Source organism: Onychomys torridus, chromosome 13, assembly GCF_903995425.1.
Source record: "Onychomys torridus chromosome 13, mOncTor1.1, whole genome shotgun sequence".
NCBI lineage: Eukaryota > Metazoa > Chordata > Mammalia > Rodentia > Cricetidae > Onychomys > Onychomys torridus.
In genome coordinates, this window is record NC_050455.1 from 21994898 (window position 1) to 22021550 (window position 26653).

Here is a 26653-nt window from a genome sequence, read left to right on the forward strand (position 1 = left end):
GAACAGCCTGGTGTGTGTGAGGGATGACTTGGCAAAGGGTGGGGGCATGAGGTGTGGATCGGAAAGGTCATGGGGGCTGGTCTCGATTCTTGAGGGAGAGAATCCAGGAGCTGTGGTGAGCTTGGGCCTCTGCCAGCCTACAGAACTAGTATCAGAGCTGGGGTGTGGGAAGGCTGAGCTACAGTTTCTTCTGTGCCTCCAGCTGGAGCCCTCAGCATAGTGAGCTCAGTTCTAGGTTACTGTATGGCTGACCGTGTGTTCCGTCTTCAGGGCAGTAGGTCCCCTCCAGTGTTCACTTCTTGTGACCTCTGGAAGAGGCAGAGGTTGCCTGCTGTTACTTCCCTTCGTGGTGACTCAGGTGGACGGCTCTCTTTGGATCCCATTGGTGCCAGTCACACTCAGTACCCTTGACCTCTGCCCTGTCCTGAGTGACTGTAATAAGCAGACTGGTAGGCTGTGAGGCACTCGGCCACTAGGATTGAGCTTTACCCTTTGAATATTCTCAGTTAATCCACACAAACATGCCTTACAACACCATGCTATACAGAGATTATGGTAGTCTCATGTCAACAGACACCTCACCAAGTGGCGAACTATTGGGCAGAACATTCCACTGGGGAATCCTCTCCAGTGAGGGCGCTTTGGGAACAGGCTTGACCCATGCTCCTGGGTCCTTCAGCTGTGGCAGGCTGGGAGGATGGCGCTATTGGATGTTCCAGATGGTCTTTGAGAGTAATGGTCAGTGCTGACCAGTACAGCAAAGGTACAAGAAACTCAGTGGTCGCTGGAGCCAGACTCCCACAGAGGGCCGTCTCAGAGTCCCTTTGCCAATGAGGGCCCCTGCAGAGGCTTGAGATGCCGTGTCTTGGGAGCATAGCAGTGTAATCCCGGGGCCGCCTCCAGAGTTCCAGTTTTTTGTATTGTTCCAGTGGGTGTTAGCTCTGGGTTATGGGAGCTCACAGCTTGGGGCTGCTTATTAACATATAGGAGCTGCCTTCAGTTTGGCTCATATCGGAGCTTGTGGTTGGCTCTATGACAAATCTTGCGAGCATTACTTTATTCCAAGTTACACAAAACGGTTTCACTTATGTCCTAACATGGCTCCTAGGGAGACTGCCTGTCCTTTCATCCCATAGTACTGCATACCCCATCCAGGCCCACCAGAAGCCAGCGTGGGCTTCCAGGCTGGCTGAGCTCTTACTTGTTCTAGGCTGCCGGGCCCTAGAGCTCACTGAGATGCCAAAGCCCTACTCTTGGCTCTTTTTAGAGTAAAATCCTATCTCTGGGTGCCGAATGCCTAGCAGCAAGAGTTGGGGCCGAAGCCAAATGCCCCCTAAAACCACTAGGACATAGGAGCCTCTGTCTGAAGGCTTAGGGTGGGACTGAACAGAGGAAGGCCCAACAGGGGTGTATGGAGGCTGACTGGGCTTGGCCTTCTCTGGCTCAGTGTCAGGCCCTTACTAACACTTATGGGCCCAGCTGAACAATGTCCCAGAATATTCTTTCCCCAGCTGAACTTTAATAACATTGTGACCGGAACCCAGGAAGATCTGGAGAACTGTTGCCCAGCAATCCTGTTTATGGGATGACTGTTCTGGGTAACCCCTTGCTCAACTGAGTGCTGCTAATCTGCTCACAGCTCAGTGTCTGGGAGGCACGAGGGGCCTTGGTACAGTCTGCAGCTTGGGCAAATTGAGTAATCCAAGGGGACCTCTTGCCTGGGTACAGTGTAGGGGGCATGTGTTGCAAGAGATAGGAAGGGGATAAAGATGTGGCTTAGTAGGAAGAGAAGCTGGTTCTGGAAGGTTCTGTGGCACCAGGTAATGGTCTGGCATCACCTTCCGAGCACACATTAATCCTCATCTTTGACAGCAAAGCATGGAAAGTGTTAACATGAAGAAGCTTTGGAGAGTTGGGCTCTTGTTTCCTTGTTTCATTTGTCCTCAGTGGGCCTTGAACTTGGGTGTTCAGACTTACATCTGACCAGGGTTACACGCCAGGGGCCAGCCTCCCTTCTCTGCATGTTGCTGGTCAAACAAGAGCAACCCGTGTGCTATTTATATCTCATTTGTATTATGAGTAACGTGGAGACGGTGCACAGTCCACAGGAGGACTTATGTGGGTTCTGTGCAGATTCTCTGTCCTCTCATAGAAAGGGCCTGTGGTGCGTCTGTGGGTGTGGGTGGCTGACGGGGACCCCGGGTGGATCCTCAATGTTTCTCAAAGTGCAGCTGTGAGTGTGAGAGAGGGATTTCATTCTCTTCACTCTCTCTGTTTTGTTATGTGGCATTTTACATGGTTTTCCAAAGCTGCTGGTGTCCTCGGCTGTGTGACGTGAGATGTGATATAAGTACAGATGACAAAACAGTCCAAGGATTCCACCCAAGTCTAGCGTAGTGAACCGGTGAGCTTATTGGAGCGAGCAGGGGTGACTCAAAGGCAGCTGTGCACTGCAAAGCCCACCCAGCGCGGGGGATGACTCACTCATGAAGCTGCATCTGGAGAGTTTCCCCGACTTGCAGGCAGCGTGGCTGGCTGGAGACTCTCCTCTCCCCAGCAACTATGACTGTTTATATAACGTTGGGGAGGGACCTTATAAATCTAGGAATTTCTTGGGAACCATTGTAACCAGTTACCCACCTAGCCTGAACCCTATGGCTGCAGTTGCTCCCTGAGTCTCCTGGACTTTGTACCATGCTGAGTACGTTGCTGACCTCACAGCATCCTTGTCAAGTGGTGATAGTGTTGTTGAGAGGATGGTACACAGGGCTGTGGGTACCCGGGGGGAGAAGTGCAGGTCCCAGTAGAGGAGGAAGGACCTGCTGGCAGGGGGCAATAGAGGTTGGAGGGGGCTTGGGTGATCCAGGAAGGTGGCCAGTCCCTGAACGTCCTTCCTGGAGGTGGACCAGTATGGGCAAAGATAATTTTCAGGTCAGAGTGCTGTATCCTCTGGGTCTTCGGTGACGAGTCTTGGCCATGTCTCCTTCCCTCTCCTCCAGAGTGAGAGGGGGCAAGATGGTTACATCCGGAGACACAGCTAGACTCAACGGCATGCCCCTTCCCCAGGGTGAAGCCCACCTCCTGAGGTCTGACGGCAAGGCTCTGGGGGCTGGTGTCTCAGCTGAGCTGTTCCCGAGCACTTGTGGTGTGTCAGGCTGGGTCAGTATTTGTTCTCTTTTCCTGAGGCTCAGGGAAGTATATTGACGTGCTTACAGCATGACCCCCAAACTGTGTGTTCTTTCCCTTCTTACATGGCTTCTGGAACCTTCCAGTCAGCGCGTTGGGCAGCCTGAGGACTCTCACCTGATGTAACCCTCCTGGTACCAGTATATCAGCATTCCTGGTCCATTTCTATACCACAGGGACTTGAGGCCTGGCTCATGGTTCCATCCTTTCTGCTGGCTCTGTTGCCTCAGGAGCTCAGGAAGCTTCATAGTTGGCTAACGATTTTCTATCATCCCTCTCGCCTGGGCTAGAGGCTCTTAGAGTTCTTGGAAGTATTTCTGTACTTCTGCAACTTTCTGGGCTTTTCTTCTCCTTGGCGTCTGCTACCCTCTATCCACCAGCAGCACCATTGTCCCTGTGAAACTCACTGGAGCCCCCTGTCCTTCCTGTGGGACTGTGGCAGTCCCTGTTCCGAGGGGCGCAAAACAAAGTGCCTGCTGGTCCTCGACCTACCTGGCCATGTGTCTGTGCTCATTCGTCCCTTGTTCACTGTCATCTGAGAGTCACACTGCTTCGTTCATGGGCTCTGTGTGTATGGTACCCAGCAATACCCCGGTGTGACATCCACTGTGCAGGGGGCTTGCCTTCCAGCCATTCTTACACCACTGAGTGGTGGCTGGCAAGTGGGGCTGTGTCGGGGGCTCCAAATGAAGGGACAAGCAACGACAGCCAGAGGGCCACAGCTGCTGTCCCCTGAGGTTCCGGCTTGTAGGGAGAACATGGGTTGGTGGCTGTTGGCAAGAGGGAAGCCTGGTTTGTCATGAGGTGGGTTTTAGGAAGGAGAGGGTTGGTGACCACCGTCCCCAGGCCCTGACCTAGTTCTTGGATCTTCTGGCAGACAGAGGGCACCCGGCTGCAGAAGGATCTCCGGACCTACCTGGCTTCTGTTAAAGGTAGGGTACGTCTGCCTGCAAGGAGCTGGGGCTGCAGAGCCTTGGGGCAGCTGGACCACATTTGTGGTGCTGATGTCTGGATGGGGGATAACAACTGGAGTCTCTGTACCTTCTCCCCACCCTACAGCCATGCACGAAGCCTCCAAGAAGCTGAGTGAGTGTCTGCAGGAGGTATACGAGCCCGAGTGGCCTGGCAGGGATGAAGCAAACAAGATTGCAGAGGTGAGCATGGGAGAGTGGCCTTGGTTCTTCCCCCGGGGCCCTGTTGGCCTTGGTTCCTGTCCCCACAACGTCCTCACGCTCTGGTGCAAGCTATCCTGATTCTCTGCACTCATATGCAATGTAGCCTTGGCCAAGTTGCCTTCCATTTCTTCAGGCTATGCTTTTGGTACTCTTCACAAGGGAGTTTGAGAAAGTGGGTTATGGCTGTCCCTATGAGTTAGGGCTCATGAGTCCCAGTCTTCCTAGCTGACCCTGCCAGTCTTTACTGTATTTGAACCTGGCTGTCCTCCCCTGGACACTGCAACCTCAGAAAACCAAGGCTCTGAGAGTCCACAGAGCTTTGAGGTGATGGGCTCTGGGAAAAGAGCTGGGGACTTTGTGGCTGAGCTCTCCGAAGTAATCTTGGCCCTGCGTTTCAGAACAATGACCTGCTGTGGATGGATTACCACCAGAAGCTGGTGGATCAGGCTTTGCTGACCATGGACACCTACCTGGGCCAGTTCCCTGACATCAAGGTAACAGTACTCTTGGCCCGTTGTCTTGCTCTGGCTTGGATCTTGTGGAAGGAGCTGGAGTCTGGGAGAAGCCGATAGTGCAGGGCTGGCTCAGCTGGGAGGTGACTGGCCTGTGGTCAGGTATCTGCTTAGCCTGGCAGTTTGTCTCTTTAGGACTGGTGTCTCTGTGACCATCCACACCGGATGGCTTGTGTGACTTCCTGGGGGAGATATAGGGTACTGAGGATACAACAAAGAAATTATTTTACCCAAGTCTAGATGAGTTTCTAGGGGGTTATGCTTACCCTACCATAAGTGACAACTTACAAAGCAACATCCCTGGAGATCCTTGTACAACTTGCACGCAGTGTGGCAAACCAGAGCATTTCCTCTCCCCAGTTACCTCTTACATAACCTCAGGCAGGACCTTAGGTGTGAGGATGCGTGTAAGACCCAAGCATATTCAAACCAAAGGGCCCCGTATTTATGCTGTGTATTTGGTAAGGTGTGTGTTGCCTGCTAACTCTGTGTGTGTGTGTGTGTGTGTGTGTGTGTGTGTGTGTGTATGTGTGTGTGTGTTTATATTATTGAATGTTCAGAAACCAGATTGCTTCTGCTAGAACTGAATATATGCTTGGAGCCTTGTATGCCAAAGTCTCCACTAATGCTACTGAGCCCCTAGGTGCTGTGTCTATAGAGGCTCAGGAGTCCGCGGAGCCTAGGAGGTTAGTTAGGAGGGATGTCTGTCTCCCTTATGTGCTCCAGTGCAGATATATGAAGCCACTGACGGAGTGGTTCAGGAGCAGATCTGGGGCCTGAGAAGTGGCTCTAAAGATCCCAAGCCTGGTTGAGGAAGACGTTTGGCTCACATGACACTGGCTGGATAGCTCTGACCCATGAGTTCCTGCTGCCTGGACAGTGGGTACCACAGAGAGGGCTGGGTGCCCTGCAGAGTGAGCTTTCTGCCTGCAGGAGGCTCTGTGGCCAGACTGGGGTCTACTTCAGGCCTGCATTCTCTGGGCCCAGCCTGGGCATGTTTGATCCCCATTGGGCCCTCCTCTCTCTGCTCCCTAGTCACGCATTGCCAAGCGGGGGCGGAAGCTGGTGGACTATGACAGTGCCCGGCACCACTACGAGTCTCTTCAAACCGCCAAAAAGAAGGATGAAGCCAAAATTGCCAAGGTAAGGGCAGGGGCAGGGAATCAGAGAGAGGTTAGTCCAAGGTTCCCAGCTGTGCGTGGGGATGGTGCTGAGCCCAGAGCCAGACAGTACAAGACCCTGTGGGCGCCTAGGCAGGCGGGTGGGGGCTGTTGCCGGCCTCTTTCTGCCCTTTTACCCTGCTCTGAGGCAGTTTTCCAGAATGAGAATAGACCCAGCTTGGGTTTCCCTGGCGTGGTGCTTAATGCACCGAGTGGAATTCTGTCATGGGATCCGATGTGACCCTGTCTTGCTGGAACAAGCCTGTGGGCTGGTCACAGGGCTGGTCTCATAGACCTGTGGTGAGTGGGGGTGGGGGTGGCAAAGCCCTGCGTGCTGAACCCCTCTACCCTGCTTATTCCTCTTATCGTGGTTTTGCAGTTCAGCCCCTCTTTCCATGCCTCCTTGGGAGGGGGGGATTCCCCTTATTTTCTCAGGCTTGGGGGTTGGGAAGGTGGAGAAGCAATACCTGCTGCGGGCTGGCCTCTGGATGGGGGCTGGCTTGCCTGTCTGTCTCTGTGTGGGATTGTGGGCTTGGTGTTTAATTATCTATGTCTCTGTTTGTTTTTTTTTTTTCCTCCCACCTTCCTCCTGTCTCTCCCTTCTCCTTTGCCTTGACCTCTCCTTCCCTCCCTCCCTGCCCCCAGCCTGTCTCGCTGCTTGAGAAAGCCGCCCCCCAGTGGTGCCAAGGCAAACTACAGGCTCATCTTGTAGCTCAAACTAACCTGCTCCGAAATCAGGTGATACTGGCTTCTAACCGTGCACGTGCTGACGCCTTCTGGTCTGTTGTCCTCTCCTGGGTATCTCTCTGCCCAGCCTCTGCAGGCCTCCCTGGGTTAAGGGAGGGCTTATCTTCTTTCTGGGGTTTGGAGGCAGACAGGGGAGTCTGGGCTGGAGGCCTGTGGCACAGGGTGGGGTGAGGTGGGCCTTTCAGATGCCTCTGAGAGGTGTCCTGGCAGATTGGGGCCTAGGAGTTGTGGCTGGCCTGGACACCCACCCAGGTCAATGCTTTCTTCAGATGGCTGACATCCAGTACTGCCCCAACCAGGAACACCTTTGAGTTTCTGCCTTCCTTGGGGACTCCGACCCTGTTCCTTGAGCTGTTTGGACCTCCCAAGTTATTCTGGATATTCTGAGGAGACATATCTGCCCCCAGAGTCACTCTTACTCCCAGGATCCCACAGCTGGTTGTAGCTGATTGGGGTGCCTAACTCGAGCCCCGGAGTGGTTAACATGGTTGTTGGCCTGAACTCCATGTAGGTGGTCCTTGCTACAGACGGCTTGGGACCTGGCCATTGGAGGAGACTCCAGGAGGCCTCTGTGTTCTGGCTGGGATGGGAAACCTATCAGGGAGACCTGGGTCCCGAAGGGTCATCCTTTGGAGGTTACATGCAAGAGAAAGGTTTTAAGGGAGTTTCTACTGGACTCTGGGCTATACCGCTACCTTGCCAGTGGATCCTACAGTCCTCTTGGTGTCCTGAACCTGAACTGACTAAAGTTTGCCTGGGGTCTGCTGGAGGAGAGGCAGGTAGACCAAGAGAGGTGGACCACATTTTTTTTTTTCCTTCCCACCTTGCTGAGACTCAGGAAACACTTTATAGTGGGGATGAGGCAGGTAGCTGAGACTTGACCCACGAAGAGGTCGGATTTCTCATCATCTCCAAGCACACATATCAAATGCTCAGGAGGGGGAGGGAGGGAGCTCCAACCTGACATGGCTAACTGCCTACTTTCTGACCCGACCCACTGCTTAATTTCTTGAAGGCCTAGGCTTAGGGCTAACTTTGGAATCACCAAGGTTAGGATCAAGGTGACTGGTCACTCAGAGCCTGTGGGCACAGGTCTGGAAAACAGCCAAGCAGTCTTGGGAGGTAGAGCAGGAGGAGCGTCAGAAGGTATATGGGCTGAGAGGGCATAGGGGGTAGAGCTGAAGCCAAGTTTATGTGTGTTCCTTCCTGACAAGGTGGAGTACTTTGAATGAGTCGGAGAGGCCCCTGGGGTGCCCTAGGGCTTGGGATGGGGTCTGCCTGATGCTTTAGGGCTCCTAAGATGTGTGTGTGTGTGTGTGTGTGTGTGTGTGTGTGTGTGTGTGTGTGTGTGATCCTGCTTGGGGTAGCCCTCTCAATTCACTGTAGGGGAAACTGAGGCACAGGGGTCACCTTTTCAAATGTAGATGGTTCATTTTTCCCATGTGACTTCTCTTTCTTTTTGGTTCCTCCTCTTCTAATGTTAACTGGGAAAATGGAGCAGCTATGGAGTTGCCTTTGTCACCAGTGGGCAGCTGGCTGACTGTGAACTTGAACTTGGGACCCTAACCTGCCCTGAGCGTGGACTTGACTTTAGGAGACAGTGTCCCCTGCCAACTGAGCTTGTAGAACTGACTGGCTTCTTATGGCCCTGATTGGTCCTGGGAGCTCTCCAGACTTGTTCCAGCCTCTTGGGCTAGCCTGCAAGACTGGTCCGGTCTGTCTAGTCAGCGGCTTGCCTTTAGAATGGAGAAAGGCATGGGGGGCTGCAAGGCCTCTTGGACTACCCCACCGCTCTGTCCTGCCCTATTGCTTCTAAGTGCTTCCTCACGTGTGGTGATTGTGGTATAGTGTGTATAGGAGCCTTCCAAGTGCTTCCTAGAAGGCCAGGATATGAGACGCATATCAAAGGACTCAGGCCCTGACTTTGAGAGATTTAAAGTGGACCTGTCCTTGCTCTACGAAGTGTTGCTGGGGCACTGGACCAGTGCTGAGAGCCTCCCAGCTCTGATCTGACCTGTCCCAAGGGAATTATTTGTGTTTAGACAGACATTTCCTCCCGAGCGCGTGCCATCTTTGGGGGTGCCCTCAGAGGCTAAAAGAGGGAGTCAGATCACCTGGAGATGGAATTAACAGGGGTTGTGACCTTCCTTTTTCTTATTCTTTTTTTTTTTTTTGAGACAGGGTTTCTCTGTGTAGCTTTGCACCTTTCCTGGAACTCACTCTGTAGACCAGGCTGGCCTCGAACTCATAGAGATCTGCCTGGCCTCGAACTCATAGAGATCTGCCTGGCTCTGCCTCCCGAGTGCTGGGATTAAAGGCGTGTGCCACCACCACCCAGCGTGACCTTCCTGATGTGGGTGCCGGAACTGAATCTGGGTCCTCTGGATGGGCAGAAAGCAACCTTTAACCTAACTACTAAGCCATCTCTCTGCCTCCTGCCCCTAAATTTAAAGTGGGTTCTGAGAGATCAGACTGAAGTCCTTATGCATGAACAGTAAGCACCGAATTTCCTGAACTGTCTTCCCAGCCTCGCGTTTAAGGGTTGTTCCCTCTCTTTTTAATTAGATTCTAATGCCATACACTTAGGAGCCCATGTGTTATCTGGAGCGTATGGTGATCAGAAGCCATGGAGGCCTCTTCTCTTATTTCATCCAAGGCTCCGGCTTGGGGTACACTGGGGCTGGGTGTTCAGCGGGCTGGTCCTGGTGTACCTTAAGCTGGGTGGAGTCACCAGCTGGGCCTGGAGGGAAAAAAGTGTGATTTTTGTCTGAGTGGTATTCTGGCCAGCTGTGGTCCCACACTAGCCTTAGAATATGAGGCGCCTGGGCTGTGAGTCAGACCTGAATCTGGGTCACTCTTAAAAGCCCTGTCTGTGTGACTCACAGCTCCACCTGGTGCTGGGGTCTAGTACCACTGCTTGGAAGATGTGAGCCCTCTGTAGAATAAGAAGTGTAGGGAGAATCATGGGCACCGGGCATGGGCACCTCAGCCCAGCTCCCTCCTCCCTGCCTAATTCCTTTGCCCTTCGTAGAGATACTGGTCATAGGACAGGGATTTGTATGGGGGTCGAACCTTCCCCAGGAAAGTAAAGAGAAGCTGGAAACCAAAGACAAGCAGGCTCTGGCCCTAAGGAAGCAAGCAGGAACCATCGGGAGGGGTCATAAAAAGCAGGAAGGTACTAGCTGAGTCTCAGGGCTGACACTTGGCTCAAGGGAGTTAATGCAGGCAGGGTTCTGTTGAGTCTGGGGTCTGCCTCTGTGCTCCAGCTCTCTAGGTTGTTTCCTTCCAACCCCCACACCCCTCTGTGTATGTGTGTTTCGGCTAGGGGTCAAGTTCCCGTACTGTCCCTGAGAAGTTGTCCACAGTAATATTTTGAGACAGGATCTTTCACTGGGACCTGAGGCACATTGGTTCAGTTCAGCCGCTAGCCAGTGAGCTCCAGGGATCTTCCCAGGTGTACCTCCCCAGAACTGGGATTTCAGATGTGTTCTTCCACATCCGGCTTTTTATGTGGGTGCTGAGGATCAAGCTTATCCTGCAAGTATTTTACCAACTGAACCATCTCCCCAGCTTTCTTATTGATCTTCCCTCTAAACCCTCCTCTTTGAATGGCAGCTCAGCTCTCTCATTCTCAGAGTCTCCTCTTAGGCCTAGCTGTAGGAGCCCCTAGGTCTCCAGTGGGAGGTTCTGGGTGGGTATCCACATCCTGTCTAGTGTCTATCCTGCTGAGGCCTGCAACCAGGCAGGCGAGGGTACCAGCTCCTGGGGTAGGTCTGCCTCAGCTCCCCAGGGCAGAATTCCAGACAGCGGCTAACATACCCCACTGCCTTTCCATCCCAGGCAGAGGAGGAGCTCATCAAAGCCCAGAAGGTGTTCGAGGAGATGAATGTGGACCTGCAGGAGGAGCTGCCATCCCTGTGGAACAGGTGAAGTCAGGAGGGGTCCATATACTTGGTGGCCAGCCTGGCCCTGGGTCCACCTGCCCGCTCCAGGTGCACCTGCCTGCGTCTCTGAGGATGCAACCTGCAGTCACGTGTGGTTTTCACCATATCACCTCCTCTCCCTCCGGCAGCCGTGTAGGTTTTTATGTGAACACGTTCCAGAGCATCGCAGGCTTGGAGGAAAACTTCCATAAAGAGATGAGTAAGGTAGGCTGGGCGATCTGCAGCGCAAGAGGGTCGGTCAGAGGCAGAGATGGGGAGCTTGGGCACTCCGAGGGCGGCTGTGGGTGGTCCAGTCCAGCCCCAGCCTGCCATGCCGTGTCCTGTTCTTCTTGCCTGGACCCACGTTGCTGAAATGTGATCAGCCCCGTCTGTAACTATAATCACCTTCTCAGGCAACTCTGAGAACTAAGGGCTAGAAATGGTGATGGATATTTTCCTCCATCTGTAGGAAAACAATAAATAAGAGACGAGAAAGTTTTGTAGTAAGAAAAGTCTCCTGTGTTTCTTGAGATAGTGAAATGGGCTACTTCTCTCCCTGAATGTGGCAGAGGAGGCGTGGTCAGCTCACACTTCTATGCTGTATTTAGAATGGAAGCAGTGTCACACGGCCGTTGGAGACACCTGCCACTCCTGGTGGCTGTTTTGACTTTGTCTCTTGGACCCAGAAGGATGAAGTGATGAAGGTGGACCCCAGGTTTGGGGGCTGAAGAGGACGAGCTGGTTTGGGGCCTTTTCCTGAACACAGCCCTGCTGTTTAAGGCCCCTCTTTTCTTCCCGTTTTCCCTTCTCCTCCTAAAAGACTTGAGGCAAAGCATACCACAGTTAGGACTGCTGAGATGGTTCAGTGGGCGAAGGTGCTTATCACACAGGCCTGGTTGGTGACCTGAGTGTAGTCCCTGGAATTTAAATGATGGTGGAGGGAGAGAATGGACTCTACAGAGTTGTCTCCAGTAGTAAATACATATGTGGGAAAAAATAATCAAAACCTTTCTACAAAGTTAGCCCAAGGCACAGAAGACAGAATTATGTATAAGTAGGAGAAAAATTTCAGCCCTTCCTAGTGGCCAGAACAAAGAGAGAAATGTTATTAGGGATGAGAACCACGGTCTGTGTGGGACAAACCTCCTACCTTTTGGAGGAATTTCTGAAAGTGGTAGGTAGGTAGGATGATTTAGAAGCTTCTTGGCAAGATGACTTTAATAACTAGGATTAACAAACATTAAATCTGCAATCTGCAGAAACGAGTTTTAAGAAATAAAATGGTGAAGTGCCTTGTGCTTGAAATCCAGCAAGTAGGGAGACTACGTAAGAAAATGGGAAGGTTGAGGCCTGGGCAACTTAGTGAGACCTTGTCTCAAACTAAAATGGACAAAGAGCTGAGGATGTGGCTCGGTAGGTTACCTACCACGTGCAAAGCCTTTGGTTCAGTCAACATTAGACAAGCGTCCTCCTTTTCCGCAGCTGGGGAAAAGTGAAGCAGTAGACTTCTGTGTGGCATTTGGGATATCCACTTAAAGAGCAAGAGAGAAAAGGTGGCCCTCAGAAATGGTAGCTCTCAACACTACAGCTCGTGTCCCCTGATTTCCGGGCTGTTGGTTGTCTGGGGTTCGTGGTGCTGGCCTCCTCTTCCGTTGATGGGGGCAGAGGAGCTTGCTCCTGGTAGAGGCAGAGGCAGCAGCGAGGAGATGGAGGAATTCCTGCAGAAGGTGCAACTGTCCCAGCCTGCTTCCGTTCACTTCCTCCCACAGCTCAACCAGAACCTCAATGACGTCCTGGTCAGCCTAGAGAAGCAGCATGGAAGCAACACCTTCACAGTCAAGGCCCAGCCCAGGTGGGTGAAGGCAGGGAGGGTGAGGTCTGTGGGGCCCTGTGACTTGATGGCAGGCACTACAGGGCAGCTGCTTCCTAAGACTCTCTCTCTTGTCCTCCTCGGTCTGCACGGGTTCGACCTTGGGTCTCTTGGAACCTTCCAGCCCTGCCTCCTGGCATCGGGAAGCGTCTCTGGCTCCTGTGGTCCTGTTCTGTGGACGAAGGAATGCGGCTAGGGAGCCTGCAGACCCCGGGGCCTTTGTAGAGTAGAGGACAGGGTGGAGACAGGGTTTGGTTGTTGACCGAAGGCTGTGGTTCCTGGTGGACCAGCCTTCCTGCCTCCTGCTCAAGGTGAGGGCCAAGGATGGGTGGGGGCAGTGCCCTGGTGCTTTGTCCTTTGCTGACTTTCCTGGGCAGCTGCTAGGGGGTCCTGTCCCCTGAGGAAGAGGGGAGGCAGCAGAGACAACCTGGAGTCTGGTATTGCATTCCTTCGTGTGTGTGTGTGTGTGTGTGTGTGTGTGTGTGTGTGTGTGTGTGTGTGTGAGAGAGAGAGAGAGAGAGAGAGAGAGAGAGAGAGAGAGAGAGAGAGAGAGAGAGAGAGAGAAGGGAGAGAGAGAGGGAGGCGGGAGGTATTGATCGTGTATGTTTGTGTAAGTTTGAGTGTGTGTAAACTGCACACCGTGTAGACCGCACTGTAAGCATCATCCGATGTGCCTGCAAGGTCTCTAATTCTTGGATAACTGGTCCGCTACCCAGAACTTCGGAACATTTCAGCAAACAGTCTTATTCCTTTCTCTCCCCCTGAAAATAAAACATGCAGTTGACAGAGAGGAGTCTGCAGGTGTCCTGGGGAGCATGGGGGCGGGGAGGAGGGGGAAAGGTGGGTAGATGTGAAGAGTCTGTAGTCACTTTAGAAAGGCCTTATCCAGTTGGAAAGGTTGTGGGGCCCAGGCTGGGTAAGCAGGTTCTTGTCCACACATCACCGCTAAGGTTGCCCATCTGTGCCCCACCCTGGCGTCCTGTAGCCTTCCAGGATCTGTCAGCAACTGCACTTGGCAGGCAGGGACACAGGACAGGCAGGAGGAGCATGGGGCGCAGATGGAGGGCAGGGGGGGAGGGGAAGGGGGGAGGCAAATCCTGGGAGGGGAGGCTAGGAGAGGTGGAGGGAAATCCTGGGGGCGGGGCAGAGCGAGGAAGGTGGAGAACAGGCAGAGTTCAGGGGCAGGCTGAGGGCAGTGTGGGAAGGTCTAGAACAGGCTGAAAGGTCAGAGATGGACGGGTCAGGCTGAGGTAGGGGGGGCAGGAGAGGGCAGGCCATTTCCTAGAGGCCCCTGAGCTGAAAAGAGGGAGAAGGTGAAAGAGGAAGACCTAGTTCCCATGGCTCCTCCAAATGAAGCATCCACACCCCACCATCCCCGCAGAAAGAAAACTAAACTGTTCTCACGGCTGCGCAGAAAGAAGAACAGGTACCGCCATTGAGTGCAGTGCCATGGGCCTCTGGGCCCCTCCCTGACTGCGCATGTGCCTTGTGACCTGTGCCCTGCTGCGGGCCCCACTAACCCCTAACCTGCCCGTGTGTCCTGTTGCTTGGGGACATGTGTCAGGAGGGGATGGAGGGCCTGGGATACCAGGGAGGTAGGAGGTACAGGGCAGGGGGGTTGAGGGTTAGTGTAGTGCACACCCTGGATTCCACCCTGGACTGCTGCTGGCCACCAGCATATAGGTAGAAAAGGTACTGAGCAGGGACAAGGGGCCACACAGTTGAAGACATCCCCAGGTACACTGTATTCTACATTGTTATCCACACCCCCCAGACAGGGTTTCTCTGTGTAGTTTTGGTGCCTGTCCTGGATCTCGCTCTATAGACTAGGCTGACCTCGAACTCACAGAGATCCACCTGCCTCTGCCTCCTGAGGGCTGGGATTACAGGCGTGCGCCACTGCTACCTGGCCTGTTATGTATTCTTTAGGGAGGCAAGTGCACCCCCATAGAACAAGGCCGCCTCAGGGGGTACCAGTCCAGTGTTTCTTCTAGAGTGTCTAGATCTACAACATGTCAACACCGTAGTTGTTTCAAGTGGCTCTTGAGCAGCTGAAATGTGTCCATTGTGATCCTAGAAGCTGAGATGGTAATGCCGATTTATTTCACTTCAGTAGGCGTGTGGTGGCCGGTAGCCGCTATGGCTCCCAAACACCAATGGACCCCCTGCCCCTGCATGTCCAGGAGCCCTACTGCATATCCCTGACCCTTCTTGTTCCCAAGTGGACCCTGCTGCTCACTTTGCCCGCTTCTCTGCAATGAAGCCACCAGGGTTGGTTCATGCCAGCCTTGCCTGGGACCTTTCTCCAGGGTGTGCACTAAGTTCAGGAACTGTGGGAAGGAAAGTGTAGAGGTAGTGAGGGCTCCTGGGCTGTGGTCAAATGTGTGCAGATGGGAAGAGGCAGGTGGGAAGGTCGTGCAGAGGTTGCTGGAGCAGGTCAGGGATAGGCTGAGTGGGCAGACCACTGTCTGATGAGAGAGACTCACGTTGCCTCTAGGATGTTTGGCTTGCTTGTGCTGTGGACATTGGGCATTTAGGCATAGGTGGGGAAGAGACTTATGCTCACTGGTGCACCCCTGATTTGAAGGCAAGCCCCCTATGAGCCACATAGGAGCATACCCTGTTCCTTTCACTTCCAATCTCTACATGCTCTCATTTCCAGAAAGGGATTCACAGGGGTTCCACTGGACACAGATCAGCACACAATTTCTTTTGACATGTGGATCCATGGGGCTCAACAGGCATGCACAGTTTTACGCACAGGACCATGGTGCTCACTCATGTACACAACTCCACATGTGGATCCCAGGGGCTCACATATGTACACAGTTTTACATGCAGATCCATGGGCCTCACACATGCATACACAGCTCCACATGTAGATCCACAGAGTTCATGAATACACACATGTGATTCCCCATGGACACCCACAGGGTGCTCACAACTAGCTCTTTGTCCTACTGTACCCCTCTCTCTTTGTCCTTCTACAGTGACAATGTACCTGAGAAAGGGAACAAGAGCCCTTCACCTCCTCCAGATGGCTCCCCTGCTGCTACCCCTGAGATCAGAGTGAACCATGAACCAGAGCCGGCGGCCAGTGGGGCCTCACCTGGGGCCACCATCCCCAAATCCCCGTCTCAGGTAGGCATATCTGTTGTCTCCATGACCTGTCCGTTTATCCTTCTCTTCCTCAGCTTTTATCTCCTCCCCCTTCTCCATCATCCCCAGCCTGAGGCTCCCCTCCATGGAGGACTGGTTCTGACCTCAGTCTGCATGGGCTCCACTGAACCTAGACTTTCTCAGTGGCCTTGGCCTACTTGACGGTGGTATTTGTAAACATTCCCATCCATAGACGTGAGCACCTGTCCCGTCTCCCTGTCCTGTTTCTTTGACTCTTGACCTCTCTCCTTTCCTAGACAGTTGCTCCGGCTGTCCGGCCCCCGAGTACCCAGTATCTCTCCAGACTCAGGATGTCTTGCCCTTTCTCTGGCAGGGACTGAGAGAAGAACCCTATTGGATGGTCTCACAGGACCATTGAAGGAACAGAAAGAGAGTGGGCTCTGTGAGGAAAGGTGGGGACGGGGCAGAGGGGACAGGTGTCCCCATCCTGTCCTGTTCCATCATGCCCTCTGGGTTCCTGCAGAGGTCCCGGGAGCTAGCAGCTGGGTGGGATTGAGAGGACTGAGTCCTCTTGCTCCTGTTCATGAGAAATTAGGACAGCGAGTTCCAAGAGGGGCTCTGAGAACCCACACCTGAACAGTGTGCTGCCCTTGGTGAGCTAGGATCCCAGGCCTGTGCTGGCCACACTTCTGTTCACTGGGTCTTTTTCGCTGCCCTGGGCAAATGGGCAGAAGGCATGATTAGGGTAGTCCTTCACCTGGGCTGCATATGTGTGGTCCTTGCGGGGACCTCGTTTGGGCTGAGCCTGAGCCAGGGCTGGAGCTCCTTTTAGGTGGCCCCAGCCTAGGGAAGAGGAGGTAAGGTGTGTGGGAGGGCAGAGATGGGCAGGGGAGGGGGCCTTAACTCAATCAAGTTCCCTCCTAGTTAGGTAGGGCAGACCTAGTGGCCCATGGGAACATGTTAGGTGTTGAGACCCGTTGGTCCACCTGCTCTGCCTTTGTTTACCCCCTTTGCTTCTGTCCCCTCCCCTTTCTATTTGCACAGTGGTTTTGGACCTCCAGTCTTGGTCTCTTCCCTTGGGGTGGCCTGTCCTCTTGGTGTCTGTTTAGGGGAGCAATGACTTTTGTTTGTTCTCCTCGGTGGCCTGGGAGTGACTGACTAACGTAACCATGGCTTTGTCTCTGTCTCCCTGTGCCGCGCCCTGCCACGCCTGCCACGCTTCCCCCTTGCTGGCCCACAGCTCCGGAAAGGCCCACCTGTCCCTCCGCCTCCCAAACACACCCCATCCAAGGAGATGAAGCAGGAGCAGATTCTCAGCCTTTTTGATGATGCATTTGTCCCCGAGATCAGCGTGACCACCCCCTCCCAGGTCAGCCGTGTCCACCGCGGCCCAGTCTTCTCTCCTTACCTCACTCTTTCTCTCAGAGCGTGCATGGGCCTTCCATCTCCAACCCTGAACTCTAAGCTTCTCTCGAGAGTCAAGGATTTGGCTGGAGAGATGGGCTGGAGCCTCCATCTTTGATCTGTGCATCTCCCCTCTCCCATCATCATCATCATCCATCCTACCCATCCGAGCATGCACCATGGCTAGGCAAAGGGATGTGACAGTGACAGATCTTCCCTGTTTCTCGTGGCGATGGTCAGCTTGGCAGGCACCTCACAGTGACTGATGCTATCATGGGGACATGGAGTGGTTGGGCAGCCATAGGACGTTCCCTGGTGCGGATGACATTTGCCTGGGAAGGCTTCACAGACATCGCTTAAGTTAGAGATATCAGAACGAGGCCGGAAGGGATTAGACCCAGACTCACTAAGTGGTGCAGGTGGCTGGCAATGGTAAGCATCAGGCAGAGCCCTGCTGCATACTACAATGACCAAGGTGCAGAGACTTAACCTGTCAGGGCTGCTGTTTGTAAGTGTCATGCAATGCCCACCCTCAGATGGAGATAAAGAGAGAGGTGCCTTAGGTGGCGGAAAAACATCTTGTTAAGACTGGAGTAGGCTGACACACCTTCAGACCAGCCTGGGGTGATCAGGTCCGTTTCAAGCTGGCCTTAGGCCTTCTAGCCTTCCATGCAAGGCTCCACTTTTGAGTCTAGACTCTGGGGGACTTGGCCAGCGCCCTTCCCAGGTGTCTCTAGACTCTACCTTCCCCAGGATGGTTTGTATAAACCCAGATATCTGGAGAAGGCGGACAGGGTCTGAGGGTGGGGATGTGGAAGAGGCAACTCGGCATGGAGAACAGTGGCCACTGAAACAGGAACCTAGAGAGGGTGGGCCTTCAGCTCCCATGGAAGGACTGTGTGGTGGAGCCAAGTGCCTCTATGCACGAGGGTGGTGAAGAGGCAGGTAGGAATAAGCAGTGTGGGAAAGGTGCTGAAAATCTCCAGGCTAGCTTCTTGTGGGGCCTACCCTTCCTGGGCATGCCTGAGCCTTGCTGGGCAGGTGACCGGCACACGTTTAAGATGAGAGAGATGGGATATCATGGGAAGTAGCAGATGCTGAATGGAGTTGGCATGTGGTGATATATTGTGTGCCCTAATAAAATTTACCTGAAGATCAGAGGATAGAACAAGCCACCAGATTAAACATAGAGGCCAGGCAGTGGTGGCACAACACCTTTAATCCTAGCTCTCGGGAAGCAGAGATCCATCTGGATCTCTGTGAGTTCAAAGCCACCCTGGACTACACGAGATTGACTCAGTCTAGGAGAGAAACAGCCAGACAGTGGTGGCACACTCCTTTAATCCCAATACTTGAGATCTCATGCCTTTGCTTGGGAAGCACACACACCTTTAATCCCAGGTGTATAAGGCGTGAGGAGATAGAAACTAAAGTCTTTGGCTGAGGAAAGCTTTTCAGGCTTTTTTTTAGGAGTCCTAGAGGTAAAAGGTGGCTTGTTCCTTTGTCTTTCTGGCCTTTCAGTATTTACCCCATATTCTGGCTCCGAGATTTTTTTTTTATATATATAAAAAGAACCATTTAGCAATTCGTGTTATAATGGCATATCTACTTACTCGTACCGGTCTAGTTTGGTTTTCAAATGCACCCCGTTTACCTGCAGAGGGACCTGATGTAGAGCTTACCGTGGTCATGTGTCGGAGGGAGCCAGAGAACGGCCCACCAGACTCCATGTGTGTGCGCCCCCCCCCCCCCCCCCCCCCCCCCCGTCATCGCATGCCTTGCGTGCTGCTGCTCATGTCCATCTTCGGGGAGCCAGGGCCACCAGTCTGCCGGGTTGGAAGCGCACTTTGGGCAGTATGCATGAGTGGGGGCGGGCTCATGTTGTCCATGGTGCTGGTGCTAATAGGCTGCTTGGTGTGATGTGGTGAGCAGTCTGCATCCATCCAGTGTCTTGGTCTGGTGTGGGAAAGAGTTGTTTGCCACAGGCAGGACTGAGAGAAGATGAGCAACACCCTGATGGTGCCCCCCCCCCCCCCCCCGCCCCCGCCCCGACAGTACTTCAGGAGTATTGCTGTCTGGGCTTGGGTGACATCTAAGAAGGGTGGAAGGGATGAGGTTGGTGGCTTTATGACAGAGGTGCCTGCCTCATGCTGGCTGGGAGACACCTCAAAGTCCTGGAGCCATGATGTCTTTAGGCCAGCTTCCAAACAAGGCTGAACTGGAAGAAAAGTCAGCTAAGGGTCAACCTGAGGCTACTTGTTCTGGGAAGTGGGTCTACTTGACCTGGCCCAATTGAAGGGATCCCAGATTTTCATGCTGTGTGGGTTCTTAGTGTCCTCGGGACGATAGAGGCTCCTCTGAAGAGCCGCAGGCCACATCACAGTTTCCAGCTTCTCTTGATTGGGATGGACATAGGCCTGGGACACCCTCTCTGAGTTGGGCTCCCATGGAAAGCAAGTGGAGGTAAGAAGTTGGTGGCCTGATCTTGCAGGCCTGCAGTCCCTCTGCCCAGCACCCTCCCAGTGTTGGAAGCCTATCCTGGTCAGCTGCTATTGACTTGTTCAAGAGTCTCCCTCGAGGATCTGGAGAGAGACACCTCCCATGATGTGCTAGTCTGGGGTACATTGGAGCTTTATATTGTTGGTGGAGTACTAGCTGCATGTATACTGCTGGGCTGCAGCCAGGTCCCCCAAAAGGGAATCTGGAGGTATCTGTACGTGTGGTCTATAGTGGTAATGCAGGTACCCCCAAGCTCCCTAACATTGGGATCCCACACTGAAGATGCCCTTGAGGCATGTATCGAGATGGATGGCAGGCTGGGGTGTCCCAGAGGGTGGCTTGGCTGGGTGCCAGTGTGAATTCTTTGACATGGGGGCCTCTTGGTTGGGAGACTGAGGTGGGCATGTCCAGCCCAGGCCACAGCCTTGTGCTGCTCTTGATACACAGGGGCCAAGTCTGGTGAGCTTGTGGAGGCAAAGGGCAGAGAGGAGATGAGAGTGATCTATCTGGTCTTGGCTGCTGGAAAAGACTGGTCAGATATTGGATGCCTTAGTGGGGGTCAGGTATCTTCATGGAGGTTGGAGCCTGTACTAGTTTGTGTAGTTGTGGTCAGTACTTTCTCATGCATGTGTGCAAGTGTGTGTGCGTCAGTTTTCCTCTGTGTGCACACGGCATAGGCTCTGTGTTTTACTAACTGCTTTCTCCCTCTGCTGCTGTCACCAAGTTCGAGGCCCCTGGGCCTTTCTCAGAGCAGGCCAGTCTACTAGACCTGGACTTCGACCCCCTTCTGCCAGTGGCAAGCCCTGTGAAGGCACCCACACCCTCTGGCCAGGTTGGTTGTGCCCACCGATGCCCATGGCCCATCAGCCTCAGGACCAGGCCTTGGGCCTGTGTGAGCCACATAGACTCAAGTCTTTGGGGGTGAGGGGACAGGTCACTTGGCCTTTGCCCAGTGTCCTAGCCCCTGGTCCTCTCACCTCCTTCGGAGGCAGGGCAGAGTAGATGTGAGCTACCTGGGCTACTCTCACTCAGGACACGCCCGACAACCTCTGGACCCTCCAGCACCTTACCCCTTCATTAGTCATTTTGTGGGCCTCCCTGAGCTGAGATCCGAATTCTTCAGAGACCAACTTGGAGCCTGCTGGGTTGGGTGCGGGGGGGTGTCCCTGGGTCTGCTTGCGTCCCTGTCTCTAACCTCTGTTCTGACTGTGTCCTCTTCTCATTACTGCTGCCCTCAGCCAATCCCATGGGACCTCTGGGAGGTAAGCTGCACATTTGCTCCGCACCACACCCCCGGGGGCTGTTTTTTCACATGTGAAGGCCCACTCACCCCATCTGCATACGGCACACTAGCTTATCCATGCAAGTGCTCATATGCACAGGGGGCCACGAAGACTCCATCCCTTCATCAGGACCACAGGCACGGGCTCCTTGGTAACTCAAGACTGGGTCCTACATTGGTTAGATTTCAGGTCTTGCTGGTGTTTACCTTGACAAGTAGCCAGTAGGCCATCTAGAATAGTCAAGGAGTCCTGACTACAAGGCAGTTTTAGAAAGCTGTTTTTCTGGGGACCCACTCCTGGGAGTCCTGGGCATGGGGATTCAGAGACTCTGAGAGACTAAGAGACTCACACTTGGAATGTGCCTAGCAACTGGTTATAATAAAACCTGGGTTCCAGGACACAGTCTGCCAAGGGCCAGTCGGTGTAGCAGGTGCTGTTGGACCACACAGCAGCCAGGACTCTGGGGGCTCAAAAGTTCCTATTAATGAGCTTCATTCTGTTAAGTGCTAGCTGAGTTTGGTTGTTAATACTCAGGTAAAAATCCCAGGCATTGGGCTGGAGAGATGGCTCAGTGGACCCACATTAGGTGGTGTACAACTGTCAATAATTTCAGTCCCAGGGGATCTGATGCCTTCTAGGCTCTGCAGGCCCCTGCACACATGTGGTATACATACAATTATATGGGTGCACACACACATGCATGTAAATAATAAATGAATCTTTTAAAAAGATGTCAGGTGTGGAGGTTCGAGCTTGTAACCCCAGCACTGGGAGGCAGAGGTGGGTGTATCACTGGATACTGCTGGCTAGCCAGCCTCGCTGAAATGGTGAGTGCCAGGTTCAGGGAGAGACCCTGTCTCAAAAAAGCCAAGTATATAGTGACTGAAGAGACGATGAACCTCTGGCCTCCACACACAAGATCATATATGCCACATATGTGCACACATACACAGAAACACACACACACACGCACACACACACGCACACGCACATGCACACGCACACACATGCACACACAAGGCTTTCTGGAATTGCCAGAGAAATAAGGCTGGAGTGGGCCGGCAGGGCCATTCTGACCATTTTGGTAGGTGTTATGCCGTGTGGCGGCGTCACACGTGCCTGACCCCTTGATAGCGGCAGGACCAGAGCAATGAGAGGCAGTTGTTCCCACAAAACTGACCAGGCTGTTATCCTGGGCCACATCTCTTCTTAATGCTGGCCACTCAAGACCACCCTCTCTTGTCTCCCGCCCTTGTCCAATATGCCCCCTCCCCCCACGCCCTGGCCTTCTCTCCCCTCCCCCACCTTGGTGGCTTGTCACTAGTCCACAGAGACTCAAGCTGGCATCCTGCCTTCCGGGGAGCCCAGTTCTGCTGAGGGCACCTTTGCTGTGTCCTGGCCCAGCCAGACAGCCGAGCCAGGGCCTGCCCAAGTAAGTGCCCCCTTGTTCCCATCTGGCTTCTTCCCATCTCTGGGGTGTATCGTGAACAAAGAGCCAGAGGACAAGACTTAGAGGTCCCGGGATGGTGTTCCTAGGTGGTGGTACCCAAGGTGGGTGATCGTGGCTCACATCACATCCACCCTCCCCTCCTCTCTTACCTCAGCGCAGCCCTTCAGAGTAGGAAGAGAGGGATGTTTCAGAGGAACTAACAGGTTATTCCAGGCGTTTCCTGGAATTTTTTTGGCTTGTCTTCATCATAACCTTATCAACCAGATACTTTCTTCTTTGTTACATTAGAGGAAGTGGAGGGCAGAAAGGTAGATTAACTATGTTCCTGTGCTCCAAAGTGGCTGAGTCTGAGTATTGGTAGAGGTTACCCCATGGTGGAGCTTTGGCCATGGTCTGCTGTAATGCCCTGGCTCTGCTGCTGTACCCGTGGAGAAGGCAGCATCCAGGGCTGGAGAAGGGCTACCTGGTGTTCTAAGCATGCTTGGTGGGTCCAGGCCATCCAGCAGCAGGCTCCAGCTAACCTGTGAGGGGCCAGCATGGCTGGCAGAGTGGGTAGGAGGAAGCTGGGTATTTAGGGGGAAGGGCCTGTAAGGCAGAGGTGGGGGCAGCACTCATGGTAGTGTGCCATTCACTGAGGTGTAGACCGTTTACACTCTTGTCACCTCTGTGTCAGGCAGCATTTTCTCTCCAGTCGCCTCCTGTGCAGGGATCAGCCTGTCCTGCAGGGCGCTGCTGGGTTGTGTGAGACACATTTCTAGGCCAGCCAGCCAGGCCATTACCGGTGGCTCTCTCGCTTGCACGATGCCTTCCCGCGGTGTGTCCTGGACATGGCATCCTGCTCTGCGTCTGATCCCTCGCTGACATTTTATGTTGCAGCCAGCAGAGGCCTCCGAGGTGGTGGGTGGAGCCCAGGAGCCAGGGGAGACAGCGGCCAGTGAAGCAGCCTCCGTAAGACGGCAGGGACCATGCCCTGTTTTTTTCTTCCCTGTTGTCTGTCTGTCCAGTGCTGTCTGTCTTCTGCCTCTCTGCAGCTTCCCAGTGTTCCTCACTCATGCCGGTGCAGGTCACAGTTCCCTGGAAGAGCACAGGGCAGGGTAGTTTGGCACCGGACATGAACACGTCCCCTTCCCTCCCGTGGTCCTGGCTCTCCCCACACTGCCATGGGTGCGGCTGACTCATCATCATCATCCCCTGTCCGCAGAGCTCACTTCCGGCTGTGGTGGTGGAGACCTTTTCAGCAACTGTGAATGGTGCCGTGGAGGGCAGCAGTGGGGCTGGGCGCTTGGACCTGCCCCCGGGCTTCATGTTCAAGGTGAGCGTCGGCTAGCTACCCTTTGTCCTACGTACCTCAGGGATCACCCTCATTTCCAGGCTAAGACACTTAGCCCAGGAGCCCCGTGGCTCCCTCCGTTAGGTAGCCTCTGAGTCTATTTGGTGCTGTAGCTGCTGTATAGAGTAGCGGAAAGAAAAGCCGCCATCTTTGTGGGCTGGGTGGGGGACGCAGCCCCCTGACATGCTTTCCCAACAGGTGCAAGCCCAGCACGATTACACGGCCACTGACACTGACGAGCTGCAACTCAAAGCTGGCGACGTGGTGCTGGTGATCCCTTTCCAGAACCCGGAGGAGCAGGTGAGCCTGGCATGGTGTGGGAATGTGGGCATTCCGGGGCTGCTGCTGCTGCAGTGTTGGGTGTGGCCGGTAGGGGGCAGCAGAGGCCCACTGTAGCAGGGCACGGCTAGGCTGCCCTTACCTGCAGCTCCCTTTTCTTTCCTCTACTTTCTGTTGCTCTCCCTACCCCGCTGCCGGCCGTCTTTCCCTCGTATTGGTCCCCTCTGTGTCTGTGCCTCTCTTTTTAGCCTCTTGTCCTGCACTTCCTTTCTTGCAGCTGCCCTGCCAACTTTCTACATCTGAATTTCTTTCCTGTCTTGTCCATGCTCCTGGCCACGGGGCTTGCCTTCCTTCTACAGGCTTGTTCCTGCCTGCAGTGACAGAGCCCTAGGCCCGCATCAGCCTTCTGGGCTGGCTCTACTCTGTGTTCTTAGCTGGTCTTCTAGACCTTTCTCACTGCGGCGACTTCCTTATGTTAGCCAACTTTACAGCACCCTGTTGGACCTGGGCTAGTGAGTGCTATGTCCCTCCTCACTTGTGGCTGCCGCCTCTGCCCCAGTGCCACTGCTGGCATAATGAACCTTCGTGGCCCAGGCAGATACTGAGCACCTTGGCTGGCTCTTGCCTTAAGTAGGTGTGGGCTGAGCTGCAGGGAGCACCCACGCTTGAATCTGCTGCAGCAGCGTGTGTATGTGTGTGCATGCGCGCGTTGGGGCTGGGGGTGGGCTAGAAGACAATCTTACTTGTTCCCAGAAGTCATGTTATATCTTTGAGATAGGGTCAGTCCATCTCTCCGTCAGTGCTGGGATTTCAATACATGCCCCTTCTTCTGGCTTTTTATGTGGATTCTGGGGTCTGAACTCAGATCCTTATGCTCGAGAAACAAGGACTTTAGGAACTGAACCATTTATTTATCTAGCCCCATCTGCAGCTGCTTCTAAAGCCAGAGGTATCTACTGGCCACTTCGGGGGTCTTTCCTAGCCAGGTGGGACTTTGAGAAGAATAACCCTGGCCACCAGCCAGGGAGGTTGTGTATGGGTACTGGAGGAGTCGAGATAGGTTATATACAGAGTCGATAAAATGCAGAGATCTATAGCAATGCAGATAATGATAGAATAAAATGGCAAATGACCCAGGAACTTGCCAGGCATGGCTCAGTTTTGGGACAGTCACTGTAACTTCAATATTGAGGACCAGCAGAGAAAACCCCCATGCAAGTCAGTGTTGAAGGGAAAAGCAGGCTGGAATGGAAGGGCGTCACAGAATGGATTTGGGACCTTCTAGCAGGCGTGTGTGACCTCCAGCCCATGGGCCACATGTGCCCTGGGACAACTGGGAATGCAACCCAACATCAAATGGTAAACCTATTAGAACATTTTGTTTTGCTTTGAGAGAAGGTCTCACGTCTCTTGGGCTGGCCTGGAATGGTCTTGACGTTCTGATCTTCCCGCCTTTGCCTCCAGAGTTCCGGGGTTGCTGACAGGCACCACCAGGCCTTGTTCACGTGGTGTCAGGGGTGGAAGCTGGTGAATGCCAGGCAGGCAGGCAGGCACCCTGCCAACTCAACCATATCCCAGTCCCCAATAGGATGGGATTGTTTTGTTCCTTTAGGTTTTCAACCGAAAGGTTCTCAAGCATGAACTTTGTAGGTGGCAGCAGCCATCATAGTGTCTAAAGTTGGGCCCATCTGCTAGGGGCTTTACATTTTTACTACACTGTGTGTGTGTCTGTGTGTGTGTGTGTGCGCGCGCGCGCGCGCGTGCCAGAGAACAGTTTCCAGGAATCTTTCTTTTATGAGTGGAGGCCAGAGAACAGTCTCCAGGAATCTTTCTCTTCCCTCTCATTCCACCAGGTAGGATTCAGGGACCCAACTCAGGTGTTGGGCTTGGCAGCAAGCCCCTTTATCCACAGAGCCATCACACTCCCTCCCCGTTCCTTTTTCAGTGCTGGGTGTTGTAGTGACCCAAGGGCCACGAGCATGCCCTCCACCACACTGTATCCCCAGCCCCCTCTTTCAATTTTTAATCTTGGGTCAGGATCTCACTAAATTGTTCCGAGGTGACCTTGAATTCACTCTGTGGTCCAGGCTGGCCTTGAACTTGTAATCCTACTTTCTCAGCCCACAACCCCCTCCAGAAGGTCTGATTAGAAACTTTGAACTACTATCACTTCCAGAACTTTCTGGCTGTTAATAGATGTCTGGGGACTTGGGAGGACAGTTGGGGTCCTCTTGGAAGTTGTTAGGGTTTGGGAAACCCAGTTCCAGAGAGACACACAGGAGTCAGAAGACCTTCCAGGTTTCTTAGAGTTGATAAAAAAAAAAAAGTGGAATCGGAGGGAAATTTCAGCTGGAGGGAGGAGGAGGAGAAAAGACGAGGGTAAGAGAGGAGGGAGGGGAGAGGAGGGAAGGGGAGGGAGAGGAGGGGAGGGGAGGGAGAGGAGGGGAGGGGAGGGGAGGATGTGTCCCTGATCATCAGCAATCACAACTAGACTGAGATACTCTCTCAGCTTGTATTTCGGGCTGAGGCAGGTGTTTTGAGTGCCGAGGGCTGGATAAGGTCTGTGTGGACGAACAGTGGTGTAGTTAGTGTGTGGAACTCCATGGCCTACAGCTCTCCTTCCTTTAGGACCCCTTCCCAGAACAGGTGAGAGACTTGGCTCTCGTGAGAGGAGCCAGGCAGCGCTGGGTGTGGCCGTCCTGGCCCTTGGCTGTG

At 53.7% G+C, this 26653-nt stretch overlaps 1 protein-coding gene across 11 annotated transcripts in view; it reads left to right on the forward strand.

The window, feature by feature from the left end:
• Bin1 (bridging integrator 1) overlaps positions 1 to 26653 on the forward strand; it is a 60845-nt gene that overhangs the window by 32723 nt on the left and 1469 nt on the right. The window contains exons 3-18 of one of the 11 annotated variants that reach the window (XM_036204880.1): positions 4064 to 4118; positions 4246 to 4340; positions 4760 to 4855; positions 5909 to 6016; positions 6679 to 6771; positions 10621 to 10706; positions 10853 to 10928; positions 12473 to 12555; positions 15564 to 15714; positions 16934 to 17062; positions 20321 to 20428; positions 20835 to 20858; positions 22204 to 22311; positions 23206 to 23277; positions 23531 to 23641; positions 23858 to 23959. In XM_036204880.1, coding sequence (XP_036060773.1) covers positions 4064 to 4118; positions 4246 to 4340; positions 4760 to 4855; positions 5909 to 6016; positions 6679 to 6771; positions 10621 to 10706; positions 10853 to 10928; positions 12473 to 12555; positions 15564 to 15714; positions 16934 to 17062; positions 20321 to 20428; positions 20835 to 20858; positions 22204 to 22311; positions 23206 to 23277; positions 23531 to 23641; positions 23858 to 23959 — 1497 coding nt within the window. The remainder of the gene's footprint in view (positions 1 to 4063; positions 4119 to 4245; positions 4341 to 4759; positions 4856 to 5908; positions 6017 to 6678; positions 6772 to 10620; positions 10707 to 10852; positions 10929 to 12472; positions 12556 to 15563; positions 15715 to 16933; positions 17063 to 20320; positions 20429 to 20834; positions 20859 to 22203; positions 22312 to 23205; positions 23278 to 23530; positions 23642 to 23857; positions 23960 to 26653) is intronic. The other 10 variants (XM_036204881.1, XM_036204882.1, XM_036204883.1 and 7 more) reach the window with 10 other exon arrangements.